The sequence below is a fragment of the Scyliorhinus canicula genome, chromosome 9 (genome assembly GCF_902713615.1).
Source record: "Scyliorhinus canicula chromosome 9, sScyCan1.1, whole genome shotgun sequence".
Lineage (NCBI taxonomy): Eukaryota > Metazoa > Chordata > Chondrichthyes > Carcharhiniformes > Scyliorhinidae > Scyliorhinus > Scyliorhinus canicula.
In genome coordinates this window covers 159,537,273-159,564,982 of record NC_052154.1, presented here as the reverse complement: position 1 = coordinate 159,564,982, position 27,710 = coordinate 159,537,273, and the positions used below count along the sequence as shown (strand labels likewise).

Genomic DNA, 27,710 nt, shown 5'->3' with positions numbered 1-27,710 from the left:
ATATGTCGTTTTCCAACGTACTCGAGGATTTGGGATCAATTTCCTTTGCCTCTGAAACCTCAGGTGAGCGCCATTCAGCACCTGTCCGCCCAGAAAAGGACATCAGAATCAAAAAATAGTTGGAAGTTCAGATTTCAAAACTTTATTCAACTATATAATATTTGAACACTAGCCCATTTTTCTACTTTTAGGAACCATACAACACTGTATTGAACAAAGTACCGTGCAAAAATTTGTTAGAGTAATTTAATAACATGTTCATTAAAGCCTGGGGTGGCAGCGTGGTTAGTACTGCTGCCTCACATTACCAGAACCCGGGTTCAATTCAGGCCTCGGGGGCTGTGTGGAGTTTACACATTCTCCCGTGTCTGTATGGGTTTCCTCCGGGTGCTCTGGTTTCCTCCCACAATCCAAAGATGTGAAGGTTAGGTGGATTGGCCATGTTAAATGTCCCCTTTAGTGCCCAAAGGTTAGGTGGGGTTACCAGGTTGAGGGGGAGTGGGCGAGGTCAGGTCAGAGAGTTGGTGGAGAGTCAATGGGCTGAATGGCCTCCTTCTGCACTGTGGGGATTCTATGATACCTTTTCCATTTTGCTGAAACAAGTGCGAACGACAAGAATCCCAGTGGTGCCAGGAAGCCCTAATATAACCGGCACTGTACATGACTAAAGAAAGGACGCAGAGAGAAGATTGAATGCATGATGATGGAAGTTTGGTTGAATCCTCAATCTCCTGAGTTCCTGATTCAAGTCCTGCTGTACTGCGTGTTGTTAAATAGAGGCCAGCAACTTACCAGATGACATTAAGATGCAGGAATAATTTCCATATAACTGCACATTTGGGCACACAAGTTTCTATTTCAGTTTGTCTGCAGAAAGTTTCAACCATAAAATAAATCTTTTATTACTTGCATCTCATTTTTCATTTTACAGCTACAAAAACAAAGTGCATTAGATTCATTCTAATCACAGTCAAAAGTAAATTGTGTTGGCATGTGCGACTAAACACGGCTATTACCTCACTCCAAATTCAATAACTCAACATTCATGGCTTGCTTTTACAATCCTGGCACCAATACAAATCACATCAGCAGAAAGGATCTGCATTTGGTTTGATATTGGCTGAGCTTTGGGTGGTAAGTGAAATAAAAGATTATTTCAAGTTAAACCTTTGGCTTAAATAAGTGTTTGTCCTCAGTGATACAAGTTTAAGCGTTGATCACTTGATGAATGCTTTGATTGCATTTGATCACTTGAATTGAATTTTCGATGGTATTACCATCACGGAATTCCCTGTCAGCAACATACTGGATTTTTAAAAAAATTTACGTGATCTTCCGCTCCTCCAGCAGCACACTCACGCCTGCAAATTTCCCGCCGGCATGGGGGTGGCCACAATGGGCGGCTGCCGGGTCAGTGGACCCAGGCGCCAGTAGGGGCATGCCACGCCAGAAAACAGGGGCTAAATTCTCCGACCCCCAGCAGGGTCGGAGAATCGCCTGGGGCCGCCGAAAATCCCGCCCCCGCCGTGGCAGAGAATCTCCGCCACCCGGGAAGTGGCAGTGGCGGGAATCTCGCCACTCCGATCGGAGAGGCCCCTGTGGTGATTCTCCAGCCCGGATGGGCCGAAGTTCCGCCGCTGTGAGGCCTCTCCCGCCGCTGAGGTTTGAACCACCTCTGGAACGGTGGGATCAACGGCGCGAGCGGGCCCCGGGGTCCTGGGGGGGCGGGGGGCGATCGAACCCCGGGGGGTGCCCCCACGTTGGCCTGGCCCGCGATCGGGGTCCCCCGCTCAGACTCCGGGCCAGTGCCCTGGGTTCACTATTTCTCCTCCGCGGTTGCCACGGCCTTCGCCATGGCGGAAGCGGAAGAGAGCCCCACATTGCGCATGCGCCGGCTGCCGCTGACGTCGCTGCCGGCGCATGCGCCGACCGGCGAAAGCCTTTCGGCCAGCCCCGCTGCCGGGGGCGCCGTTTTTTTGCGCCAGTCTTCTGGTGCCAACTGCTCCGGCGCGGGGCTGGCCCCCAAAGGTGGGGAGGCCCGACCCCTGAGTGGTTGGCGCCACTCCCCTACTCCGGGACCCTCCATCACGCCGGGTAGGGGAGAATGCCGCCCCAGGTCTGGCGGGACAGAGAATCCCATCAGGATCACTTGGTTCAGGTCTCCATGTTGACATTCCTAAGTTGGCACCTTGTGTGCCCCCTTAGCTATGCAAGTATTTAGAAAAAGACAGGAAATGTCCCTCCACATGTGGAAAATTAAAATGCTGACCTCGAGCGGGTGACGAACCAGGATGGGAAGGTGGCTGCCCTGACTTCTTGGATACCTGTTTGGCATTTATTGGTCAGAAGAGTAAACCATCAGCCCCCAGGAAAAGGGTAAATTAGCAAGAGTTTGGGGGATAGAGGGCAGTGCTCATGAGAGCAGTGCTGGTTAGGTCGCCCCCTTCAAACGATAGATGGACCAGAGGATAAAGGAGACCGAGAAGAATCCCCAGACACTTCAACTAGAGATCAGAATGCTGCAATCACAAGCTACTGTGATCAACAAACTCTGTGCCAACCGTATGCTTGCCTTCTGGAATCAGTAAACCACTCAACCAACATGGGTTGTATACTTGGTCTAATTAGTTAATGCATCAAACAAAAAATTAGTTTCCTAATAAACTATGATGAAATTATTTGTGTAGTTGACTGTCTATCTCAGATACCTGTCGCCCCTGAATCCAAATATCTTACACTCCTTCAGAACATGACAGCTGTTTAAGAAATGAAAGGTAATACACTACTGCAATATTTGATGAGGTTTAGGGCTACAGAGCATTGTTGGAGCAGAGAAGAAGCTCCTCACCTGCATCCATTATGTATCTAACCTAAAGTACTTTGACTGATACTCAATATAGGCAAGTATACCAATTCCTATTATCTTAATTAAACAAAAGTCAGTTCTTAACATTGCCCTTGGGACAAGTTATTGATTAAATCCAGGGTAATGATTATTATTTGCAGTGTTTGTTTGCAGTGCAGTATTTAACCTCTCTTCAGTTCATTTGCGAACACATCGAAGGACAAACCTTTTGAAACAGTAGGTCGAAGAGGTAAGTGAACTAAAATCTGAAAAGTAAGTTAGGGGCATGGGAACCTGGATTGTAGTTTTGGGGTACGGGAGATTGAGAGTATAGAGATCAGGAGCACAGATTTGACTTCGCAGGAGGGTGCCAGTGTTCAGGTAGGTGGTTTGAAGTGTGTCTACTTCAATGACAGGAGTATACAAAATAAGGTAGGGGAACTGGCAGTATGGGTTGGTACCTGGGAATTCGATGTTGTGGCCATTTCAGAGACATGGATAGAGCAGGGACAGGAATGGTTGTTGCAGGTTCCGGGGTTTAGGTGTTTTAGTAAGCTCAGAGAAGGGGGCAAAAGAGGGGGAGGTGTGGCGCTGCTAGTCAAGGACAGTATTACGGTGGCGGAAAGGATGCTAGATGGGGACTCTTCTTCCGAGGTAGTATGGGCTGAGGTTAGAAACAGGAAAGGAGAGGTCACCCTGTTGGGAGTTTTCTATAGGTCACCTAATAGTTCTAGGGATGTAGAGGAAAGGATGGCGAAGATGATTCTGGAAAAGAGCGAAAGTAACAGGGTAGTTGTTACGGGAGACTTTAACTTTCCAAATATTGACTGGAAAAGATATAGTTTGAGTACATTAGATGCGTCATTCTTTGTACAATGTGTGCAGGAGGGTTTCCTGACACAATATGTTGACAGGCCAAGAAGAGGCGAGGCCACATTGGATTTGGTTTTGGGTAATGAACCAGGCCAGGTGTTCGATCTGGAGGTAGGTGAGCACTTTGGAAACAGTGACCACAATTCGGTGACCTTTACGTTAGTGATGGAAAGGGATAAGTATACCCTGCAGGGCAAGAGTTATAGCTGTGGGAAGGGCAATTATGATGCCATTAGACATGACTTAGGATGTGTAGGTTGGAGAAGAAGGCTGCACGGGTTGGGCACACTGGATATGTGGAGCTTGTTCAAGGAACAGCTATTGCGTGTTCTTGATAAGTATGTACCAGTCAGGCAGGGAGGAAGGGGTAGAGCAAGGGAACCGTGGTTTACCAAAGAAGTGGAATCTCTTGTTAAGAGGAAGAAGGAGCTCTACGTGAAGATGAGGCGTGAAGTTTCAGTTGGGGCGCTTGATAGTTACAAGGAAGCGAGGAAGGATCTAAAGAGAGAACTAAGACGAGCAAGGAGGGGACATGAGAAGTCTTTGGCAGGTAGGATCAAGGAAAACCCAAAAGCTTTCTATAGGTATGTCAGGAATAAAAGAATGACTAGGGTAAGAGTAGGGCCAGTCAAGGACAGTGGTGGGAAGTTGTGTGTGGAGGCTGAGGATAAGCGAGATACTAAATGAATACTTTTCGTCAGTATTCACTCAGGAAAAAGATAATGTTGTGGAGGAGAATGCTGAGACCCAGGCTATTAGAATAGATGGCATTGAGGTGCGTAGGGAAGAAGTGTTGGCAATTCTGGACAAGGTGAAAATAGATAAGTCCCCGGGGCCTGATGGGATTTATCCTAGGATTCTCTGGGAAGCCAGGGAAGAGATTGCTGAGCCTTTGGCTTTGATTTTTATGTCATCATTGGCTACAGGAATAGTGCCAGAGGACTGGAGGGTAGCAAATGTAGTCCCTTTGTTCAAGAAGGGGAGTAGAGATAACCCCGGTAACTATAGGCCGGTGAGCCTCACGTCTGTTGTGGGTAAAGTCTTGGAAAGGATTATAAGAGATACGATTTATAATCATCTAGATAGGAATAATATGATTAGGGATAGTCAGCATGGTTTTGTGAAGGGTAGGTCATGCCTCACAAACCTTATCGAGTTCTTTGAGAAGGTGACTGAACAGGTAGACGAGGGTAGAGCAGTTGATGTGGTGTATATGGATTTCAGTAAAGCGTTTGATAAGGTTCCCCACGGTCGGCTATTGCAGAAAATACGGAGGCTGGGGATTGAGGGTGATTTAGAGATGTGGATCAGAAATTGGCTAGTTGAAAGAAGACAGGGTGGTGGTTGATGGCAAATGTTCAGAATGGAGTTCAGTTACGAGTGGCGTACCACAAGGATCTGTTCTGGGGCCGTTGCTGTTTGTCATTTTTATAAATGACCTAGAGGAGGGCACGGAAGGTTGGGTGAGTAAATTTGCAGACGACACTAAAGTCGGTGGAGTTGTAGACAGTGTGGAAGGATGTTGCAGGTTACAGAGGGACATAGATAAGCTGCAGAGCTAGGCTGAGAGGCGGCAAATGGAGTTTAATGTAGAGAAGTGTGAGGTGATTCACTTTGGAAAGAATAACAGGAATGCGGAATATTTGGCTAATGGTAAAATTCTTGGCAGTGTGGATGAGCAGAGGGATCTCGGTGTCCATGTACATAGATCCCTGAAAGTTGCCACCCAGGTTGATAGGGTTGTGAAGAAGGCCTATGGTGTGTTGGCCTTTATTGGTAGAGGGATTGAGTTCCGGAGCCATGAGGTCATGTTGCAGCTGTACAAAACTCTGGTACGGCCGCATTTGGAGTATTGCGTACAGTTCTGGTCGCCTCATTATAGGAAGGACGTGGAAGCTTTGGAACGGGTGCAGAGGAGATTTACCAGGATGTTGCCTGGTATGGAGGGAAAATCTTATGAGGAAAGGCTGATGGACTTGAGGTTGTTTTTGTTAGAGAGAAGAAGGTTAAGAGGTGACTTAATAGTGGCATACACTATTCTCCCGCGGATGGAGGTGGCTAGCACGAGGGGACATAGCCATAAATTGAGGGGTAATAGATATAGGACAGAGGTCAGAGGTAGGTTTTTTACGCAAAGAGTGGTGAGGCCGTGGAATGCCCTACCTGCAACAGTAGTGAACTCGCCAACATTGAGGGCATTTAAAAGTTTATTGGATAAGCATATGGATGATAATGGCATAGTGTAGGTTAGATGGCCTTTAGTTTTTGACTTCCCATGTCGGTGCAACATCGTGGGCCGAAGGGCCTGTACTGCGCTGTATCGTTCTATGTTCTATGTAAGTTTTAAATAGTTTCAACATTTTGTAAGATTTCATTTCAAATTGCTGACAGTGCAAATACTTTGCAATTAAAGTCTGAACTCAGAGCCCCGGAGGGCCGGTAAAGTAGTGGAAAGCCCTGTCAGGACAGATCCCCAATGCTCTCCCACTTCCAGGGAAGTTTCTGGGCTGGACTGCCATGGAGACAAGAAGTAAAGCAAATAATTAAGGGTAATTTTCCCACATCAATGAAACCTTCCTGGTGTCAGAGTGGCCACTAGACCCTGGTGACAATTTAAAGCTGACCTCAGAGCAGGCGATCAGAGTCAGAGCTATCTAAGCCTGATCGCCATGCCCCACAGGCTGAAATGACTATTCTTAAGAAAAGGTTACCTCTTCAGATTAATGGACCCAGCAATTCTGGACTTTCTTTGTTATGGAACCTTCCGCGACCTTTCCATTTTGAGGTGCCCCTACCCTCCACTCTGCATCTGTAGCACCCCACCTCTCCCAGTGGGGCTGTCGAGCAGTGAGCCAAGGCAAACACCCTCACAGTGAGTATCCAGCGTCCCAATTCTCCCCACCTTCCTTCATGGATAGCGAAAGCGGAGACAACTCATTCGGAGGCTAAAATTGGATTATGATACCATGTCCCTTTACTCCCCCCTTAGTTTAACAACTCGGGTCAATAAGATTAAGGAGATAAATGTGTGGCTCAAAAAGTAGTGTGGGAGAAATGGTGTTTAATTCATGGGACATTTGGGCAGCACGGTGGCACAGTGGTTAGCATTGCTGCCCACGGCGCTGAGGACCCGGGTCTGAATCCGGGCCCTGGGTCACGGCCCGTGTGGAGTTTGCACATTCTCCCCATGTTTGCATGGGTTTTACCCTCACAACCCAAAAGATGTGCAGGGTAGGTGGATTGACAATGCTAAATTGCCCCTTAATTGGAAAAAAAAAATAATTGGGTACTCTAAATTTTTTTTTTAAATTTAATGGGGCATTGGCACCAGTACTGAGGAAGAAGGGATCTGTTCTGATGGGACGGTCTTCCACTGAATCATGCTGGGACCAGAGTCCTGACAAATTGCACAACTAGATTTTAGGATTAACACTGATTACAAAGTACATCTTAATCCAGTGTTTCCCAGGGCAGCACAGTAGTTAGCACTGCTGCGTCACGGCGCCAATGTCTCAGGTTCGATCCCTGCTCTGGGTCACTGTCTGTGTGGAGTTCTCATTCTCCCTGTGTTTGTGTGGGTTTTGCCCCCACAACCCAAAGATGTGTAGGCTAGGTGGATTGGCCACACTAAATTATCTTAATTGGAAAAAAGGGAATTGTAAATTTATTTATTAAAAAATCCAGTGTTTCCCAACCCTTTCAGTAACATGGCACACTTCAATGAGACAAACCATTCGATGGTGCACCCACAAATTAAAAAGTAAATAAATAAAATAAGTATGAAGGGCCACCCGATGTGCAGTTCCTGCATGATGTGATTCCTGGTGACCACAACTGTAGTAAGTGTTGGTCGCTCTGGCTCAGAGTTGATGAGCTGGAGCCGAGCCTCAGACATGGCAAAACATCAAGGAAGCGGAGAGATACCTGGACGCTGTGTTTTGGGAAGCAGTCAAACCCCATAGACTAACCATCTTGAATTCGGCCAGTGGTCAGGGACAGGAGGTGTGGTTGTGAGTGAGGCCAATGTGGGATTCAGGAGGTAGGATTGCAGGAGCCTCAGCCCTTGCCCTGCCCAACAGGTTCTTGCTCCCTGGGAATGGGGACTGCAGTGGGCATGAACAAACTGACCACAACACTGTGGTACAGGGAGCCGTTCAAGTGGGGGGGGAAAGAAAATAAACTTAGTCTTAAATGGGGACAGCACAGTTAGGGGCATTGACACTGTTCTCTGTGACTAGGATTGAGAATTCCAAAGGTTATGTTGCCTGCCTGGTGCACGGGTTCGGGATATCTCATGTGGGCTGCAAAGGAACTTGAGTGGGAGGGTAACGATCCAGTTTCCCGGGTCCACGTAGGTGCCAATGACATAAGTAGAACAAGGACAGAGGCTCTGGTCAGGGAATATGAACATCTAGGAGCTAAATGCAGAACTAAAAAGGTAATCATCTCTGGATCTCTGAGGGAGAGCTACAGACAAAGGCGAGTAAGATTAAAAGGAAGAGCAGGCAGGGAGTGGCTGTTTCACACAGCGGGGCTGGCGGGCTGAAGTACATTCATTTCAACGCGAGGTGTATTTCAGTAAAACAGATAAATTTAGAGATTGGATTAGGATGTGGAATTATGATGTTGTTGCTATTACAGGAACATGGTTGAAAGAGGGGCAGGATTGGCAACTAACCATTCCAGGAATTAGATGTTTCAGGCAGGATAGAGGGGATGCAAAAGGGGTGGGGGAGTTGCATTATTGGTTGAGGAGAATATCACAGCTGTGCTGAGGGAGGACACCTCGAAGGGTTCAAGCAGCGAGGCAATATGGGTAGAGCTCAGGAACAGGAAGGGTGCTGTCACAATATTGGGGGTTAACTACAGACCTCCTAACAGCCAGTGGGAAATAGAGGAGCAGATATGCAGACAGATCGTGGAATGATGCATGAACAAGAGGGTTGTTCTGGTGGGTGATTTTAACTTTTCCTATATTGACTAGGACACACTTACTACTAGAGACATGGATGGAGCAGAATTTGTAAAGAGTGTCCAGGAGGGTTTCTTGAAACAATATGTAAATAGCCCAACTCGGGAAGGCGCCATATTAGACCTGGTGCTGGGGAATGAGCCAGGTCAGGTGGTCAAAGTTTCAGTAGGAGATCATTTTGGGAACAGTGATCACAAGTCCGTAAGTTTTAAGCTGCTTATGGATCTGACAAGAGTGGTCCTCAGGTGAAGGTGTTAGACTGGGGGAAGGCTAATTACAGCAGCATTAGGCAGGATCTGGAGAGTGTTGACAGGGCGAGGCTGTTTGAGGGGAAATCAACATCCGGCATGTGGGAGGCTTTCAAATGTCAGTTGATTAGAATTCGGGACTGGCCTGTACCTGTGAGGACGAAAGATAAGGGTGGCAATTATAGGGAACCCTGGATAACAAAGGATATTATGAACTTGTCAAAAAGAAAAAGGAAGTATTCGTAAGGTCTAAAAAGCTTAGGACAGATGAAGCCCTTGAAGAATATAAAGAAAGTAGGAAGGAACTTAAGGTAAGGGTTAGGAAGGCTAAAAGGGGTCATGAAATGTCATTGGCAAACAGGATTAAGGAAAATCCCTAGGCATTTCATATATAAGTAAAGAGCAAGAGGGTAGCCAGAGAAAGGGTTGGTCCATTCAAGGATATTGGAGGGAATCTATGTATGGAACCAAAGGAAGTGGGAGAGGAACTAAATGAATACTTTGCCTCAGTATTCACCAAAGTGAAGGACTTGGTGGATGAAGAGTATAGGGTAGAGTATGTAGATATTCTGAGTCATGTTGATATTAATAAAGAGGAGGTGTTGGGCATCTTAAAAAGCATTAAAGTAGATGTCCCCAGGACCTGATGGGATCTACTCCAGAAAACTGAGGGAGGCAAGGGGGAAAATTGCTGGGGCCTTGACAGTAATCTTTACATCCTCATTGGCTACAGGTGATGTTCCAAAGGACTGGAGAGTAGCCAATGTTGTTCCATTGTTTAAGAAGGGCAGCAGGGATAATGCAGGAAATGATAGGCTGGTGAGTCTTAAGTCACTGGTAGGGAAATTATTGGCAAAAATTTCTTAGAGACAGGATTTACTCACATTTGGAAACAAATGGACTTATTTGTGATGAACAGCATGGTTTTGTGAAGGGGAAATCATGCCTCGCTAATTTCATCGAGTTTTCAAAGTGACAAAGCTGATAGATGAGGGAAAGGCAGTAGATGTTGTACACATGGACTTCAGTAAAGCCTTTGACAAAAGAAAGTTGGACGAAGAAAAACCAGTGGACATGATAATAATAATAACTTTTCTTATTGTCACAAGTAGGCAATGAAGTTACTGTGAAAATCCACCAGTCGCCTGTTCTGGTACACTGAGGTAAAATTCAGAATGTCCAAATTGCCTAACAGCACGTCTTTCCGGACTTGTGGGAGGAAACCGGAGCACCCGGAGGAAACCCACGCAGACAGGGGGAGAACGTGCACATTCTGCATAGTCAGTGACCCAAGCCGGGAATCGAACCTGGGAACCTGGCGCTGTGAAGAAACAGTGCTGACCACTGTGCTACTATGCCACCCAATTCTAATTTAGATTTGCAGAAAGTCTTTGATAGGGCGCCATATAGGAGGCTGTTAAATAAGTTACAAGCCCATGGTGTTAAGGGTAAGATGCTGGCATGGATAGAGGATTGGCTGATTGACAGAAGGCAGAGAGTGGGGATAAAGGGGTTTTTGCAGGTTGGCAGCTGATGACTAGTGGTGTGCCTCATTATCTGTGCTGGGACCAAAATATACATTAACGACTTGGAAGAAGGAACTGAGGGAACTGTTGCTAAGTTTTCAGATGATACAAGGATATGCAGAGGGACAGGTAGTATTGAAGAAGCAGGGGGCTGCAGAAGAACTTGGACAGGCTAGGAGAGCGGGCAAAGTAGTGGCAGATGGAATACAATGTGGAAAAGTGTGACGTCATGCACTTTGGTAGGAAGAATGGAGGCAAATATTATTTTCTAAATGGGAAAAGGCTGAGGATATCAGAAGCACAAAGGGACATAAGAGTCTCAGTTCAAGATTCTCTTAATGTTAACACACAGGTTCAGTCGACAGTTCGGAAGGCAAATACAATGTTAGCATTCATGATGAGAAGGCCAGAATACAAGAGCAGGGATGTACTTCAGAGGCTGTATAAGTCTCTGGTCAGACCCCATTTGGAGTATTGTGAGCAGTTTTGGGCCCCGTAGCTGAGAAAGGATGTGCTGGGTTGGAAAGGGTCCAGAGCAGGTTCACAAGAATGATCCCTGGAATGAAGAGCTTGTCACATGAGGAGCAGTTGAAGACTCTGCCTGGGTCTGTAGTCATTGGGGTTTAGAAGGATGAGTGGGGATCTGATTGAAACTTACAGGATACTAAGAGGCCTGGATAGAGTGGACATGGAGAGGATGTTTCCACTAGTAAGAAAAACTAGAACCCAAGGAACAGCCTCAGAGTGAAAGGACGATCCGTTAAAACTGAAATGAGGAGGAATTTCTTCAGCCAGAGGGTGGTGAATCTGTGGAACTCTTGCCACAGAATGCTGTGGAGGTCATCACTTTTCTTTAAGATAGAGATTGATATGTTCTCGATTAATAGGGGGATCAGAGGGTTGGGGAGAAGACAAGAGATTGGGGATGAGAAACATATCAGCCATGATTGAACAGCGGAGCAGACTCGATGGGTGGAATGGCCTAATTCTGCTCCTATGTCTTATGGTCGTGTAGTCTAATCAGGATGCAGGGCAGGCAAGGCAAAGGAGCCGGGGGACGATTGGCAAGGAAACACATTGATGCAATAACAATAACAGTAACAAGGTACACCCTATTAACTTTATACCTGTGGAAGCAACAGGTATAAAGTTAATAGGTCAAAGTTGTGTTAACCGGTCACTGGCAGCCCAAAGTGACTGCCCCCACGTCTGACACATAACCTTTGCACACATGCCTGCTTATATTCCGAACGTTTTCTTTTATTTTTGCCTCTTATACCCTCTCTGTAAATATCTCTATTACTGTGGGATGTTCCTTGCAATGTTGTTATAAACTCAAAACCAATAAAAATATATATTTTAAAAATAACTCAACAGAAACCCTCTGTGTAGAGGAGGCGGTGGGGGCGGGGTGGATGGGAAAGGTGGGGGAAGGGAGAAGTGTGGAATTTTCTGTATATCTCTTTAAATCTTTATTTGTCTACCTTTATCTATCAAAAGCTCTGAAGAAGCCAGAATCCTTGGAAAGGATGAGCATTGAAGTGGTTGATTTTGGCTCATTTGGTTTGGGAAAACCTGAGCCTTCGGCCATTGAAATGGACCGACTATCCGCAGAGATCTTGAGGGCCTTCAGTGACATTGGGTTTGTGTACCTCAAAAACACAGGGATCGAAGATCAAAAGGTGTGTATCCATCTTAATGTTTCAATATGTTTACTAACTGTGCTCATTAACTATGTGAATGCACAATTAATTAACTTGTGCATGTGTTTCCTTTCTTTTGTGTTATAATGGCAATGTAAAGGGTCACATTTCAACTACTTGAGACATGTGTTGTCTCTTCTGTTGACCCATGCAACTATCAATTTAATGTCTCTCTTTTACTCAGATACTCACACAGACTATCCCAGCATCTCTATGTCATTATTTTCTAACAAGGATCCTTTCCATCTTCTGGGGAAACTGCAGAAGTTTCCATCCCATCGGAATATCTTCAGATAAAATATTGCTGTAAACAGCTTGCACGTTATCATTGTCCCAGTGGAGGGCAGCACGGTGGCCTAGTGGTTAGCACAACCGCCTCACGGCGCTGAGGTCCCAGGTTCGATCCCGGCTCTGGGTCACTGTCCGTGTGGAGTTTGCACATTCTCCCCGTGTCTGCGTGGGTTTCGCCCCCACAACCCAAAAAATGTGCAGAGTAGGTGGATTGGCCATGCTAAATTGCCCCTTAATTGGAAAAAATAATTGGGTAATCTAAATTTTAAAAAAAAAATCATTGTCCCAGTGTTGTGCTGTGCTCCGAATTGCGACCCAATATCCTTACAGTACAATATATTCAAAATCATTTTGCTTCTCTCTCCAAAAGAATCCTCCTTGAAGTATCATAAAGAATGCACATGCTGACAAACTATCTCCCTTTCCATGTGACATCTATATGAACTCTTTCAAAAATATTAGAGATAGCAGAAACTGAACAGAAATAATATGATGATTAAAATCTAGTTAGTGAGATGCCAACATTACTATATTAAAGATGCAAAGCCTATTTCATGTGTAAAACATAATTGTTCCGTAGGTGACTGAAGTGATGCATATCTGCAAGAAATTCTTCACACTTCCAAGTGACATTAAACAACAGTATGCCCGTTCAATGGTGGACACTGAGAATATAGATCACGGCTGGGTTGCAGCAGAGATAGAAAGGTACAAAATTCTGAAGAACAACTTCTGTAATAGTTAGCATATGCCTGAGAACAGAAATAGAGGCACAGAGCACAAAAGAAAGGAAGCTACCAGTCATGGAGTCATAGAATCATACAGCATAGAAAAGGCCCATCGTGTCTGCACAGATCAAAAACAACCACCTAACCCCATTTTCCAGCACTTGGCCCATAGCCTCACATGCCCTGGGATCGCAAGTGCACATCTAAATACTTCTGAAATGTTATGAGGGTCTCTGCCTCCACCACCCTTGCAGGCAGCAAATTCCAAACTCCCCACCCTCCGGATAAAAAAGTTTTTCCTCACATCCCTCTAAACCTCCTGCCCCTTACCTTAAATCTATGCCCCCCTGGTCACTGACCCCTTCACCAAGGGGAAAGGTTTGTTCCTGTTACTCTATCTATGCCCCTCATAATTAATACACCTCAGTCATGTAATCCCTCAGTCTCCTCTGCTCCAAGGAAAACAATCCAAGCCTATCCAATCTCTCTTCATATCTAATACTCTCCAGCCCAGGCAACATCCTGGTAAATCTCCTCTGCACCCTTTCCAGTACTATCACATCCCTCCTATAATGTGGATTCCAAAACTGCACACAATATTCTAGCTGTGGCCTAACCAACGTTTTATACAGTTCCAGCATAACCTCCCTGCTCTTAAAATCTATGCCTCAGCCAATTAAGGCAAGTAAACCATATGTCTTCTTAGCCACTGTATCCATCTGCACTGCTATCTTAAGGGACCGGTGCACATGCTCACCAAGACCCCTTTGATTCTCAGTGCTTCCGAGGGTCCTGCCGTTTATCATGTATTCCCATGTCTTGTTTGTCCTTCCCAAGTGCATCACCTCACACTTATCCGCATTGAATTCCATTTGCCACTGATCAGCCCATTTGACCAACCCGTCCATATCCTCCTGTAATATTGTGGCTACCAGGGCAGGTCAAAAGCTAAGAATCCTACGGTGAGTAACTCATCTCCTGATCATCCCCCCCCCCCCCCCCCCCCACCCCCAATGGCGGCCTTGTGTATCATCTACAAGATGCACTGCAGTAACTCACCAAGGTTCCTTCGACAGCACCTTCCAAACCCATGACCACTACCATCTAAAAGGACAAGAGCAGCAGATACCTGGGAACCCCATCACCTGGAGGTTCCCCTCCAAGTTACTCACCACCCTGACTTGGAAATATATCACCAATCCTTCACTGGTGCTGAGACAAATTAGAACATAGAACATACAGTGCAGAAGGAGGCCATTCGGCCCATCTCGTCTGCACCGACCCACTTAAGCCCTCACTTCCACCCTATCCCCATAACCCAATAACCCCTCCTAAATTTGTTGTTTTGGTCACTAAGGGCAATTTATCATGGCCAATCCATCTAACCTGCATGTCTTTGGACTGTGGGAGGAAACCGGAGCACCCGGAGGAAACCCACACAGGCACGGGGAGAACGTGCAGACTCCGCACAGACAGTGACCCAGCGGGGAATCGAACCTGGGACCCTGGTCCTGTGACGCCACAGTGCTAGCCACTTGTGCTACCGTGCTGCCCAAAATCCTGGAACTCCGTCCCTAACAGCACAATGAAGGACTGCAGCGGTTCAAGAAGGCAACTCACCACCACCTTCTGAAGGGCAAATAGGGATGGGTAATAAATGCTGGCCTAACCAGCGATGCCCACATCCCGTAAATGAACAAAAACAATCGAAGACTATCCTCCTCACTATTTACCACCCCACCAATTTTTGTATTATCTTTGAATGTACTGATCAACCCTCCTACATTCATATCTAAATCATTTACATAAACCACACACATCAAATGCCCCAACACTGATCCTGCAGGACCCCACTGGACACAGGCTTCCAGTCAGAAAAACACCTGTCAACCATCACCCTCTGCTTCCTGCCACTCAGCTAATTATGGATCCAATTTGCAAAATGTCCTTTGATCCCATCTCTATCAATCTCCCATGTGGGATCTTATCAAAAGCCTTGCTGAAGTCCAAGTAGACTACATCAAATGCATTTTCCCCATATACACACCTGGTCTCTCTTCGAAAAACTCAAACATGTTGATCAGACATGACCTCCCATTAACAAAACTGATTAATTCTTAATCCCTGCCTCTCCAAATGCTGGTTAATTCTGACTCTCAGAATTGCTTCCAATAGTTTCCCACCACTGAGGTTAGACTGACTGGCCTGTACTTTCCTGGGCTATCCCCCAGTCCTCCTGCACCTCTCCCGTGAACAGTAAATTATTGCCAGAGCCCCTGCTATTTCTCCTCCAGCCTCACTCAGCAGCCTGGGATAGATTTCATCTGGGCCTGGAGATTTGTCTAACTTTAAGCCTGCCAGACGCCCCCCCCCCCCCCTCCCCCTCAGAACCTCCTCTCTGTTTGTGTTAATCTCTTCAATTTTATTACAGTTCTGCAAAACCTTTTAAGTCACCTGAGATGCACAATAAGAGGAGCTTAACTACCATGGTAAAATGAAAGCAAACCTCTGCAGATGCTGGAAACCAAGAATAAAAATGCTGGAAAAACTCAGCAGGTCTGGCAGCATCAGTGGAGAGAGGAACAGAATTAATGATTTGAGTCCAGTTTAACTCTTCGTCCAGAGGACAATATGACTCCTCTAACCATCGGGCAAAAAATTTAATTAATTCACAAAAGAACCAGAAAAGAGATGAATAAAAAAAGATGTGCAAAGATGTGTTATGGTCTGAAATGCATTGCCTGAAAGGTTGTTTGAACCATATTAGCTGTTGGTTCAGTGATCTTCCAGCTTTCCATTGAAACATCAAACCCTTGGCATCTGGTGGTGGCTGGAGTGGGGGAGGGTAGTAAAAATTAGAACTGAGTTTACTGCATAATTCGTTAGGAGCTATTGTGTTAATTTAGTTGTTCAATTTCTTTTTATACATGCAACAAAATTAATTTTTGTTTTAAATCTTGCAGTGTAATTGTCTCAGTTAATTGCTGGGTGTTCCGATTTCTTCTTTAAGCATTAACAGTTTTAACAGGATCGTAACAATCTAAAGGTCTCGAATAATTTGGACATTTTATCAATCATTTGGGTAAGATTAGGGCTGGTAATGTTTTGTTTCTCACAATTAGCGTTGACAATAGTCAGACACGCATTGTGGAATTCTATTGTTATACAAAAGAGTAAAGAAGATGTTTCACTCCGATAATTCCCTAGGTGAGGTTGATTCCATGCTAGGGTGCATTGCATATGACTTGTGGAGAGACAGACTTGACAGAGCAGATTACTTTTTCTTCTTCCAAACTGACGTTCAAGTCAAGCTAATTAATCAGATGCTAAATTATAAGTAGAAATTTGCATCATCTTTGTACAATAATAATAAAAAGGAAAATGCTTGTTCTTCACAGCTTAAATCCTACACGACCTGGGGACCTGAAGGAAGCTTTTAATGTGTCAACATTATCCTCACGTATTGTAAGATTGAAGAAGTTCCAACTATGTATTGTATATTGTAAATTGGATCTGATAAAATAATGGGCTTGAGGGGACATTTAGCTGGTCGCCTGTTAGACAAGCTCTAAGAGAAGCACCAGTCCCAGTTTCTGCTTGCTGTAAGCAAGGAAAGCAGGGCAGAAAAGCAGGATGGAGTCTTCAGAAACTGGGGTCAAGACTACAGGTGAGCCTTACATTTGCTGATGTGCAGAATCCAATCTGGGGTTGAGAGTTGAGAGGTCTCCTTATTCAGGAGATTTCTTTCTCCCAATTTGCAACCACAGTCCTTCAGTTGCAAGGGGCTGGTTTAGCACAGTGGGCTAAACTGTTGGCTTGTAATGCAGAACAATGCCAGCAGCGTGTGTTCAATTCCCGTCCCAGCCTCCCCGAACAGGCGCCGGAATGTGGTGACTAGGGGCTTTTCACAGTAACTTTATTGAAGCCTATTTGTGATAATAAGCGATTATTATTATTAGTTGGGGCAAGGTCCAGCCTAATTCCAGAGAAATACAAAAATATATTCTGCTTGCCTCATGACTGATCCCCTGTGTTCACATCCCATGATCTCTCATCCTTTTGCATTCCTACTATTTCCTCACCACATTTATTTTCTGTTCCTTGCTCTCACACTCTCTCCACTTCCTATTGCCCAATCCTCCTCCCTGTCCTTCATGCTTTCTCCATTTTCACAATCTCACTGTTCTCACTAACCTTCTCCCAGTATCTAATTCCTATTTTGTGTCCCCTTCCCATTCTGCCATTTCTGATCCTTATGCTACCTCGTAACTCCAACTCTTTCAATATAATGAGTTGCTGTCAAGTGAAAAGGTCTACTTCCAGCTTCATCCATGGGCTGTCTGAAATGTCACGTATCATCAACTGTACTCTAGCTTGTTTAGCTTTTACTTATTACACGCACTGCATTGGTCAACGTGGTCTTTAATTTCATCACCCATGTTTGGCCATTTGAGCACTTCTCTTGCTTCTTTGAGTCAATTCAATTCCTTAATGGAATCGACGCCCTTGTTCAGCTCTTCTCTCTCCTCCGTTGAGATGATGACGATATTTCCTTTGTACAACATGCCACCTTGCACTGTCAATTCATCTCGGTATGCCGGATAGTTTCCTGTGAGCTCGGGTGTGTCCTTGACGTTCTCAGGTCATTCTTTCATCAGTGCCTCCTGTGTTGCAGCACTTATATCTTTCTGGATAGTTTACTTGATTTGAGCAAGGTGCTTCTGTCGGATTCTGTCTCAGATTGTGTTGATGATTTCCAGTGCATGTTGAACTGCTGCTTCACATTGAATCTGGACGATTTTACATTCTGTTGTAGTCTCCTCAACTTTCTTCATGAGGAGCACTGCTCTCGTGAACTTGTTTGCAAAGTACATCTTCTGGTTAGAGGGTCTAGAGAAAGGGGTCACACTCACAGGGAGCAGCATAATCCATTTAGTGCTGAGGTGAAGAGAAATGTCTTCACTCAAATGGTGATGAACCTATAGAATTCTCTATCACAAATATATTTAATGAGAAAATGGATTTCTAGACTCTAAAGGTGTCAAGGGGTATGGGGAAACAGCTTGGAGTATGGCGCTGAGATAGAGGATCGGCCATAATCATGTTGAATAGCGGAGCAGGCTCAAAGGTCCAAATAGCCTACTCCTGCTCCTATTTTCTAAGTTCCTATCTTTTTCTTGCTTGTATGTCACGTCCACATGATATTTTTCAACAAATCAATATTCTTTAGTCATTTTGGTGCAGATTTTAGCAGTTTATAAAGAATGCTTTGAAGGGGGTTGTGATCAGACTCACTGCTACTTTACTGTTGAAAATGTTCACAAGAAAATCAATAACCATCCTCTCTTTCTCAATCTGAGCATAAAGTTGTTCTGTTTGTGTTAGTGCCCAGAAAGCAAATGCAAACAGTTGTCCTTGCTTCATCTCCCAGACCCAGCTCGCTGGAATCATTCTGAAAGGTGATCACATCATTTACATCAGAGTACTTCAACACTGATGTTGTCATTATCCGTAGCTTGTTTTTAATGAATGCTGCATCTTGCTTTGTTCCCCAGTACCACGGCACCTCCTTGGTAGTGAGCTTGTGTAATGGTTCACACTCTGCAGACAAGTTAGGCAAAACCTTTGCTGAATAGTTCATGAATCGAACAAATTGTTGCAATTTTTTTCTTCTTCATCTTCTGGCGAGCTCTCTCCAGCAGTTGTATTAAATTCTGTCCATGGTCACTTATGGCATATTCCATTGTGTCTCCACATCCGTCGACTAATTGATCAAGCACTGTGGCTTCTACTCTTCGGAGATTACTGATGACTGTGTGCTGACTGAGTTGACTCTCTTCTGGAGCCATGGAAATGCTAAATGGCATGCACAACCATCTGTATTTCCCAAACAGTGTCATTAGAAAGCTGCTGCTTTCGTCCAGCTTCATTTCCCAGTCACCATCCTTTGCTTCTCAATAGTGACTATCTTTGCCTCAGCAAATTGCAGCAAAAATGTCTTCAATAGTTGGTATGGAGTAGTGAGATCACAATCCTGTAAACACATCTTTTCGTCCTCTAGGATCTGCTCTGCCATCAGTGGTTTTGTATGCTGTGACATTGTAAACCTCTTGGCACATCAGGGTTACCAGTTAAATGTTATACCAGCTTCAGGTAAAAGGAGTGGCACTGTGCCCATTTATGATCTGGAAATTTACATCTTCCTTCCTGCCATTGCATTGGGTTCTCAGACTCATTTTCCCACTGGCTATAAGTATTGTCCCATTATGTAGCCTTGACCTTACTTCCAAAAGCTTAATTTTCACATCGCCATGCTAAGCTACTTCATACAGGTCTGTTAAGGTCATTGTGTTGCATGATGCACCTGTGTCTATCTGATATTTCTCATTTGCTTGATTATCCCTTTCTGGAGATTGTTACAACCATTTGTCTCCTATAAACTGGATGGAACAATATATTTTTTCTTGCCTGCTGATATCCCTGTAGTGGCCATCTGTATAGGCTTGTTTTGCATTTTTTCCAGGTCAAATACTTGTGTGTGTGAAATGGTTTGCTTCTTAGCGTTAACACACTGCTTTTTCTTTTCATGTCCACTTTACCTTCTGCAGTGTTTGCATCCTGCCCTTTATCTGCAATTGCTTCAGGATTGTCTGTCAGCATAATGTAGCTCCTGGTTGGATCTGCCACTTGAATACCATTCACTCTGGGTTCAAAATTTGCATTCACGGCTTCCAAAATCTGTTGCCCGTCTTTGCCCATCTTGTTTGATTTAGGGGCCCACAAATTGTAGCAGTCCTTCCCCAACAGTATTAAGTGTTGCTACTCTTATTGTTTCAGGCTTTTTCCATAAAGTCTGTTGCAACCTCCAATTTTTGACATTGTGTGTGGTAAATGAAAAAACTGCCAGTTTAGACACATATATCACTGTCCAATGTTACTGGAGATGGGATTGGAAAATTTACGGCAGCCACTTTTACTGATCCACTAATTTTCATTTTTACTCAGTTATTTTCTTGCAGCCTTTGTTTGTGGTCCTTTTTTCCTTTTGCATCTGGTATTCCTTTGTCCCTTTTCTCTACAGCCAGTAATTGCATTCGCAGCTTGTGTGCGTTTGACCTTTTTCAGTGGATTTGTTTGCAGATGTGTACTTCTGGTGTGCCTTTCTGAACTATGTCCCACTTTCAGTCTTCTTCAGCATTCAGGAATCTATTTTATCTGCACATCCGCACCCATGTTTCATGTGTAAGGGCAGATGTAGGTCTTCAGTGTGCATTTAGTGAGACTTTTCATTGAACTGGCTGGGAATGGCCACACATGACTATGGCAAGCCAGTTACTTGGATAGTACAAGATGGTGTTTCCAAAACCCAAAATGGACACTGGGCTGGGGGCAGATCTAGAAACAGATGAATAACCAGATTAGCAGAGCATCAGACTGAATGAGGAGGTAGCAAGACCAGGCTAGAGTCCCCAGAGGATCCAGGCATGCATTTTCAGAGAATGGCACCGCATCAGCTTGTACAGGGATATGGCGTGATGACAATCCAAGCATTGCCACTGAGCACAGCAGCTGGACCTGTGACTAGAAAGAAATGGCACGAAAGATCAGAATCACGGTCAAGTAAAGAAAAAAACTTTTTTCTATATTTTTCACTAAAGAAAAACTGATTATAAAGTCTTGCCGTTTCTCCTTACATATTTTTTTTAGAAATGGCCTTCTGTCAATCATAAGCCCGAATTTAGGGAATGTGTGGAATCATTCTTCAAAACCTGCCAGCTGTTGGCCGTCCGAATGCTGAAAGTGATTGCCCTGGGCCTGGGTCTTGAGGGCGATTTTTTTCTCAACAAGCACAAATATGTAGGCTGTGAGTACTAATTTCATAAACAGTGACACCTGGCTCTGGTTCCTGTAACCAAAAAACTCTCTGGATTTAAAGATCCGGTGTATGTTAAAGGCTAACTCCAAGAAAGCTGTTGGTGTTCCAGAAGAAACCCCAGTGAACATACCCTGAGGAAACTGAGGGAAATAGTTAACCCTTCATTTAAGATGTGTTGTTCGACAGCGTCTAACATAATTTAAAATTTTGACACATTTTATGAAAGTTTTTGTAATTATTTAAACAGCTGAGCCACGGTTGCTTATAACATATAAAGTATACTTTATATTTTATGCTAATTATAATATAAACTTGTGTACTTTCTTAAATGTTTCCAGGAGGTGCCATAAGAATCCATTAGTATTTACATAAAACAGCTTGGAGATTGTCGGTCAGATACACTAACTCATCTGATATTCAGAAATATGGAAAGAATGAAATAAATAAAACCATTAGTTCCTTATATTCATTATAAACTACTTGCAATCTGTTAAAGGTAATCAAAATCAAACATCGCTTCGATCTCTGTATTATCCATCAATACATAAACCCTCTGTGAAGGGTCAACAGATCCGTTGTGGAGAGCATTCTGATTACGGAACCTTCACTTTACTTTTCCAAGATGAATGTGGAGGGTTAGAGGTAAATGTACATCTCTGATTTCAGATTTAATTGTTTTTATATGTTGTCAGGTATTATTAAAGCACCTTTTCAAACCCCAATCATCAAATGATGTATTTTGATTTTAATTGTTTCAGGTATTATTTTTTTCTTTACTACCATATATATATTTACAGTACTGCTCACCCATTCCTAAGGTTCTGAATTCTATTCTTTTTATAAATGGTACTTTAAGCTCCTTTACCCTTTCATCAGAAATTTGTGTTGTAACCATCTTTTTGTTTGCTGCTTGCACTGAATTTGTTTAGAAGAAACAGATATTAACGTGACACCAGCAAACTCATAACCGTGTGGTTTCTTAATAGAACATAGAACAGTACAGCACAGAACAGGCCCTTCGGCCCTCGATGTTGTGCCGAGCCATGATCACCCTACTCAAACCCACGTATCCACCCTATACCCCCAACAACCCCCCCCCCCCCCTTAATGTATCACATTAATACCAGCAGCAAAATTAAGCGCTGTTTCCCAGCGAGATTGCTACACCTTTTAACTTTTCAGGAAAAGACGAACAAGATCTCACGTTTATTTGACAATTAATAGAATCAGAAAGGATGGTTTAAAAAGCAGCAAAGCTCCCTGCCCTTGATCATAGCCAGTGACCTATGGCGGAAAATGCATGTTAGGTCATGACCGAATTAGATTCTTATATAATCAGTCAACTCAGGGAGAATAGAATCCCTGCAGTGCAGAAGGAGGCCATTTGGCCCATCACGTCTGCACCAGACCTTGGAAAGACCACCCTACTAAAGCCCTTCCTTCACCCTATCCCCGTAAAGCAGTAAACCAACTTAACTTTTTGGGTATTAAGGGGCAATTTAGAACGGTCAATCCACCTAACCTCCACATCTGTGTGCCAACATTCATGGTTACGTTTAAGTGCTGAAACTGGCCATTTTGGGCTAATTACCAGAGCGCTGCTTCCAGCGGTACCTTCCAGCAAAGTGGTAAATGTGAGGAAAAAGTGGGATGGGGTGAAGAGATGGTAAATGTGGCAGCTGGTGGTATTTCAACACTTTACAACATCTTTACTTCAGGTTATGCACAAATCTGGTCAGTTCGTGGCTGCTCCCCACATCCCAAATACTGTTCTTCTCAACATAGGCGACCTGCTGCAGAAGTGGACATCTGACAGATTGATATCCACGGTAAGATACCACTTGTTTTGGTAGAGTGTTTTTAATATTTTACTTTTGTGCATGAAGATGAAGGGCGCGAATTAATGGGACAAAAACGAGTCCCGTTTTTGCCGCATTTAGGAGATGTTTCTCGGTGCTAAAGACACTGCTATATAACAGAACATTGCACTGTATTGGGCCCCACTGAGGCCACACATTACATAATTTCTTCCACTGACAAGCTCAGCTCGCCAATGCAGGAAGACGGGTCACGGATCTCCTCTAACCTTCGGCCCCACCCTCTCAGCCACCTCACCATGTCCTCCGGATCCCCTCACTGCATCCAACTTACCTCTTACCTCAAACCATCCCCTACCCACCTCTTAAGGACAAGGCACCCCCGGGCCCTGGAATGGGCAACCTGGCTCGAAGGCACCTAGGCACTGCCAGCCTAGCAGTGTCATTAGGGCACACTGGCAGTGCCAAGGAAGCTCAGGTGCCAGCAAGAGTGCCAAGGTACCACTCTGCCCCGATGGCCTGGGAGATGGTCTCCAAGGTCCTGGGACACCCCCTCTCTCACACTCAGGTGCAGTTTGTGTGGACCAGTACTAAACAGCACCTTGGCAAGGTGTCCGAGGTATGGCCATTCATTCCCTGGCCCGGGGAGAATATGGTGCAGACACATTTAAATGAGTTTAACGACTAATGTAAATATAATGATGTTGATCATGCCCACTGATTTAGAAAGCATTTGATTTTAATTTCCTATCTGAATTGACAGTTTGCATCCAGGGGGTTCTGTAATTTGAAAATCTACCCCATAATGAGCTGGTTCATCTGGAACTTCACAAACTGAATATTCGATCTTGGAGCAAAATGACACTGTGCTTCTAGTATACTGGTCAGAATATTGCCTTTTAGCTCAACAACAGATGCGAGATAACTCATCCTTTGGTTGATTTGCAGCTGAAATTTTCCATTCCTGGTTATATTAGAGTTCTTGATAAGACTGCAACTGGTTGATTCTGCCTTGTAGTATATAACATCAATGTGGGTAAATGATTGTGTTTTTTACAGGTACATCGTGTACTTCTGCCACATTCAGATGACAAGATGTGCAAATCTAGACAGTCATTGGCTTTCTTTGTTCATCCGGATAATGATGTAATGGTCACGTGCTGCGATGGGTCTGAGAAGTACCCGCCCACCAACTCGCTGCAGTACTTAATGGAACGTTTCGATGCCACATACATAATGTAACATTATTCTGATCCAATGAATGAATACAGCGGCAATTATGAGGCGAGGCTTCATGATTACATGGAGAAGTCACAAAAATAAAGAACATTTAAACCGATTTCTGGAAGCTACAGTGTGATTATTTAAGTACAATGTCTGAAAGCTGGTGGTGGAACATTTTGGGGAACATGTGTGTGATGTCAGTGATAGTTTGGTCTCTTATTTCACTCCATTCCCAATCTCAGCCATGTTTCTGTGAGGAGGTACAATGGAAGGGCCAATAGGATATTGCCACAAGGGAAGGACATTTGTCACTGCACCTTTGTGGTTGTTGTCTGAGGCCTTGGGGAAGACTGACAGCTTGGCTGCAGGAAATGTTTCGACCAATAAATGGGGAGCAAAGAATGAGGAGTAAATTAGAAAGTAATGACCACTGTAGCAAAAAAACTGCAAACTGTAGTTCCTACATATTAATATGTGTAAGTAAAATGTAAATGCTCAGTTGTTTTACAATGTATCTTTTATAGGACACAAATCAAACATGACTGTTAACTTTCCTCGAGGTGACTTCCTCTCTTTATGATACCTGGGTCTGTTTTGTTTGTCAACACTTTCAGTAAGAAGAACATCTCGGTATTTTGTGATCAAAGTGACTTAAATTGGGGTTTCTCCAATGGTTTGGTGATTTTACCCAATCAGCAGCTGAGCTACAAAGGCCAATGGAATTCCACATTTGCCAAATTCACCCACATCCCACCCCCAAAATAGAGACTGGAAAATTGACAAGATTTGCTGCATCTGATCAACATTAAAGCATCCTGCTGGAAGTTGAAATGAGGATATCATGCTAGTTTAGGATTGGGAATTACTATGATGCTACCCTGTGCATGATCAGGGAACTATTGAAGGTGCTAATAGGGGCAGCAGTAAGGGGGCTGCAAGGTGGTTAAGTGCCCTGGTTTAGAGCTAACATTCCTAGTCACTATCACTGGGCAGTGACAAGTGTGGTTTGTGATTTATGTTGCTGTGCATATATGTACCTGAGTGACACTGATGGGTGGGGGTGAAATCTGTACTAACTCTAGAAGCAAAAGCAGAAAATGCTGGACAATCACAGCAGATCTGACAGCACCTGTGGAGAGAAAAGGGAGTTTTGTGAGGGCCACAAAGAATCCAGCACGAGTTTTCAGGATACAAAGAAATAACATTTATTTACAAATTAACATATATATACACAACAGCAGCAACAACTTCTCTTGCTGCCAAACTCCTCTCTCCCTGGTTCCAAACTGGCCAGCTCTATTTATGCAGGGAGTCTGCTGATGATTTCTCTGCCCCCCTCATTGGGCAAGCTCATACTCCCACAGGATTTTGGGATTGTCATTAGTCCCCAGCCAATGGTAAGCAGGCAGGTTAAAACACCCCTCCCCCCCAAAGTCCAAGGAATCCACCGAAGATCCTGGCGAAGGAGGGCGTCGGACTCTTTTTGCCGCAGGCCGGACACCATTTGCACAAGGCGCTGGATCAGGCGGCGTGTAACGAAATGGAGACCGGCGCTTCCGTGATGAACGACGTAACGGTTGTACATCCACGGCCCGTCGGCCCGAGGATTCCCCCTCTGAGGTGTCTTGTGTCTCCATCTCGGAGTCAGAGTCTGCTGCCTCCGTCATCTCGGTGTCTTTATCTCCACGCGGTTCTGTCACGACCTGCGCAGGCTTTGAGTGAGGCACCAGAGGAAGATTGTGAGGAATACTTTCTGGTCTCTGGGGCTGTAGGAATCAGCTCCTGCGGCAGACAATCTTTGGCAGGGATAGTCTTCTGGACCGAACATGGTCTACATGTTTGCACTGGAGACGACCCTGGGCTTGCACCTGGTAAGAGATAGGGCCCATTTGGAGAACGATTACGCCAGGGACCCACTGGGCACCACCAGCAAAATTCCGAATGAACACTGGGTCACCGGGCGTAAACTGCCAAATCAGCCTATGCCGAGAGAAACCATGTCCCTGCCGTTCTTGTGTGTGGCGTACTTTTGCGCCAATGTCCGGGAAAACCATGCTCAGGCAGGTGCGAAGTCTCCGGCCCATTAGGAGTTCTGCGGGAGCTACCCCAGTCACCGCATGGGGGGTGGTCCTATATGCAAACAAAAACCGAGCCAGTCTCGTGTCCATCGACCCTGGAAGACTGCTTCTTTAGGCCTCGTTTGAATGTCTGCATTGCGCGCTCCGCCAACCCATTTGAAGCCGGGTGGTAAGGGGCAGTGCAGATATGGCGAATGTCGTTCATCTTCATGAACCTTGCAAACTCCTCACTTGTGAACGGAGTGCCATTGTCCGTGACCAGCACCTCGGGGAGGCCATGCGTACTGAAAGACAAACGCATCTTCTCGATTGTTGCGCAGAACGTTGTGCCTCCCATCTTATGCACCTCTAACCATTTAGACTGGGCATTGATTAATAGCAGGAACATGGATCCTTGAAAAGGGCCGGCGAAATCCGCATGCAAGCGCGGCCAAGGCCGCCCTGACCATTACCAGTGATGTAGAGGTGCGGCCGGCGGAAGCTTCTGGTGCTCCTGGCAAATGGAGCAGTTTTTGGCCACCTTCTCAATGTCGGTGTCGAGGCCTGGCCACCAGACATAAGTCCGGGCCAACATTTTCATTTTGGTCACACCTGCTAATCCATTGTGCTTTGCACGCGTGGGTTCAAATCCCATCCTCGTCGCCAGTTTTGTGAGGGCCACGAGGAATCCAGCACAGGTTTTCAGGATACAAAGAAATAACATTTATTTACAAATTAACAGCAGCAACAACTTGTCTTGCTGCCAAACTCCACTCTCCCTGGTTCCAAACTGGCCAGCTCTATTTATGCAGGGAGTCTGCTAATGATTTCTCCTCATTGGGGAAGCTCATACTCCCACAGGATTGTGGGATTATTATTAGTCCCCAGCCAATGGTAAGCAGGCAGGTTATAACAGGGAGCTAATGTTTTGAGTCTGGATGACTCTGTCAAAGATAGAGAGAACTGGAAATGGGGGGGTCAGATTTATGCTGCAGTTGGTGTGGGGGGGGCGTGGAGCGGTGGGGCTGGATAGCGATTTCCAGATACTGTCAGACCTGCTGAGATTGTCCAATATTTTCTGTTTTTGTTTCAGATTCCAGCAGCTGCAGTAATTGGCTTTTATCTCCTAACTCGAGACACTCCCCAGCCCATGGCTAATTAGTTTGTGCTACTCCACCCTCCAATTACCTTGTCCATTCAGAAATTGTTGCTGTTTTGGTTAGTAGGTTATTTTGGAATCAACATCTTTTGTTCTACATTTCACTCCAATAGCCCAAAAAATGTGAACACTTCCCATGTGCACCAGCCCTGAGTCACAGATTAACCAGGCAGTAAGAGGCTGGTTTTCACCAAATCATCTTGTCTGTGGACATGCTCTGGGGTCTCTTGGAACCATGGGTCACTGTTTAAACGTAAGTGGCGGGATTCTCCATTTCTGAGACTATGTGCTGATGCCAACGCAAACTCCGTGGACTTCCATGAGAGAAAAACTGCTGCCACACCTGGACCAATTCTGCTACTGCAGAGGGGCTAGCGCTGGCACCACCTGA

The 27,710-nt window shown here is 44.9% G+C and overlaps 1 protein-coding gene across 1 annotated transcript; it reads left to right on the top strand.

Moving 5' to 3' along the window:
* Window positions 1-3,063: 3,063 nt before the first annotated feature.
* LOC119971845 (2-oxoglutarate-Fe(II) type oxidoreductase ppzD-like) lies at window positions 3,064-24,218 on the top strand. The gene is made up of 8 exons (XM_038808055.1): window positions 3,064-3,095; window positions 11,965-12,146; window positions 13,039-13,166; window positions 16,585-16,651; window positions 20,894-21,050; window positions 21,559-21,704; window positions 22,781-22,891; window positions 23,939-24,218. The coding sequence occupies exons 2-8, from the start codon at window positions 11,994-11,996 to the stop codon at window positions 24,119-24,121; spliced, it is 945 nt and encodes a 314-aa protein (XP_038663983.1). The 5' UTR covers window positions 3,064-3,095; window positions 11,965-11,993; the 3' UTR covers window positions 24,122-24,218.
* The last annotated feature ends 3,492 nt before the right edge of the window (window positions 24,219-27,710 follow it).

Bases quoted from the DNA above. Each gene is read 5' to 3' on its own strand.
- LOC119971845 (XM_038808055.1), top strand. From the start codon at position 11,994: ATGAGCATTGAAGTGGTTGATTTTGGCTCATTTGGTTTGGGAAAACCT. The intron at 21,705-22,780 runs GTAAATGTACAT...TCTTTACTTCAG, and splicing joins ATGAATGTGGAGGGTTAGAG to GTTATGCACAAATCTGGTCA. The intron at 22,892-23,938 runs GTAAGATACCAC...TGTTTTTTACAG, and splicing joins CTGACAGATTGATATCCACG to GTACATCGTGTACTTCTGCC.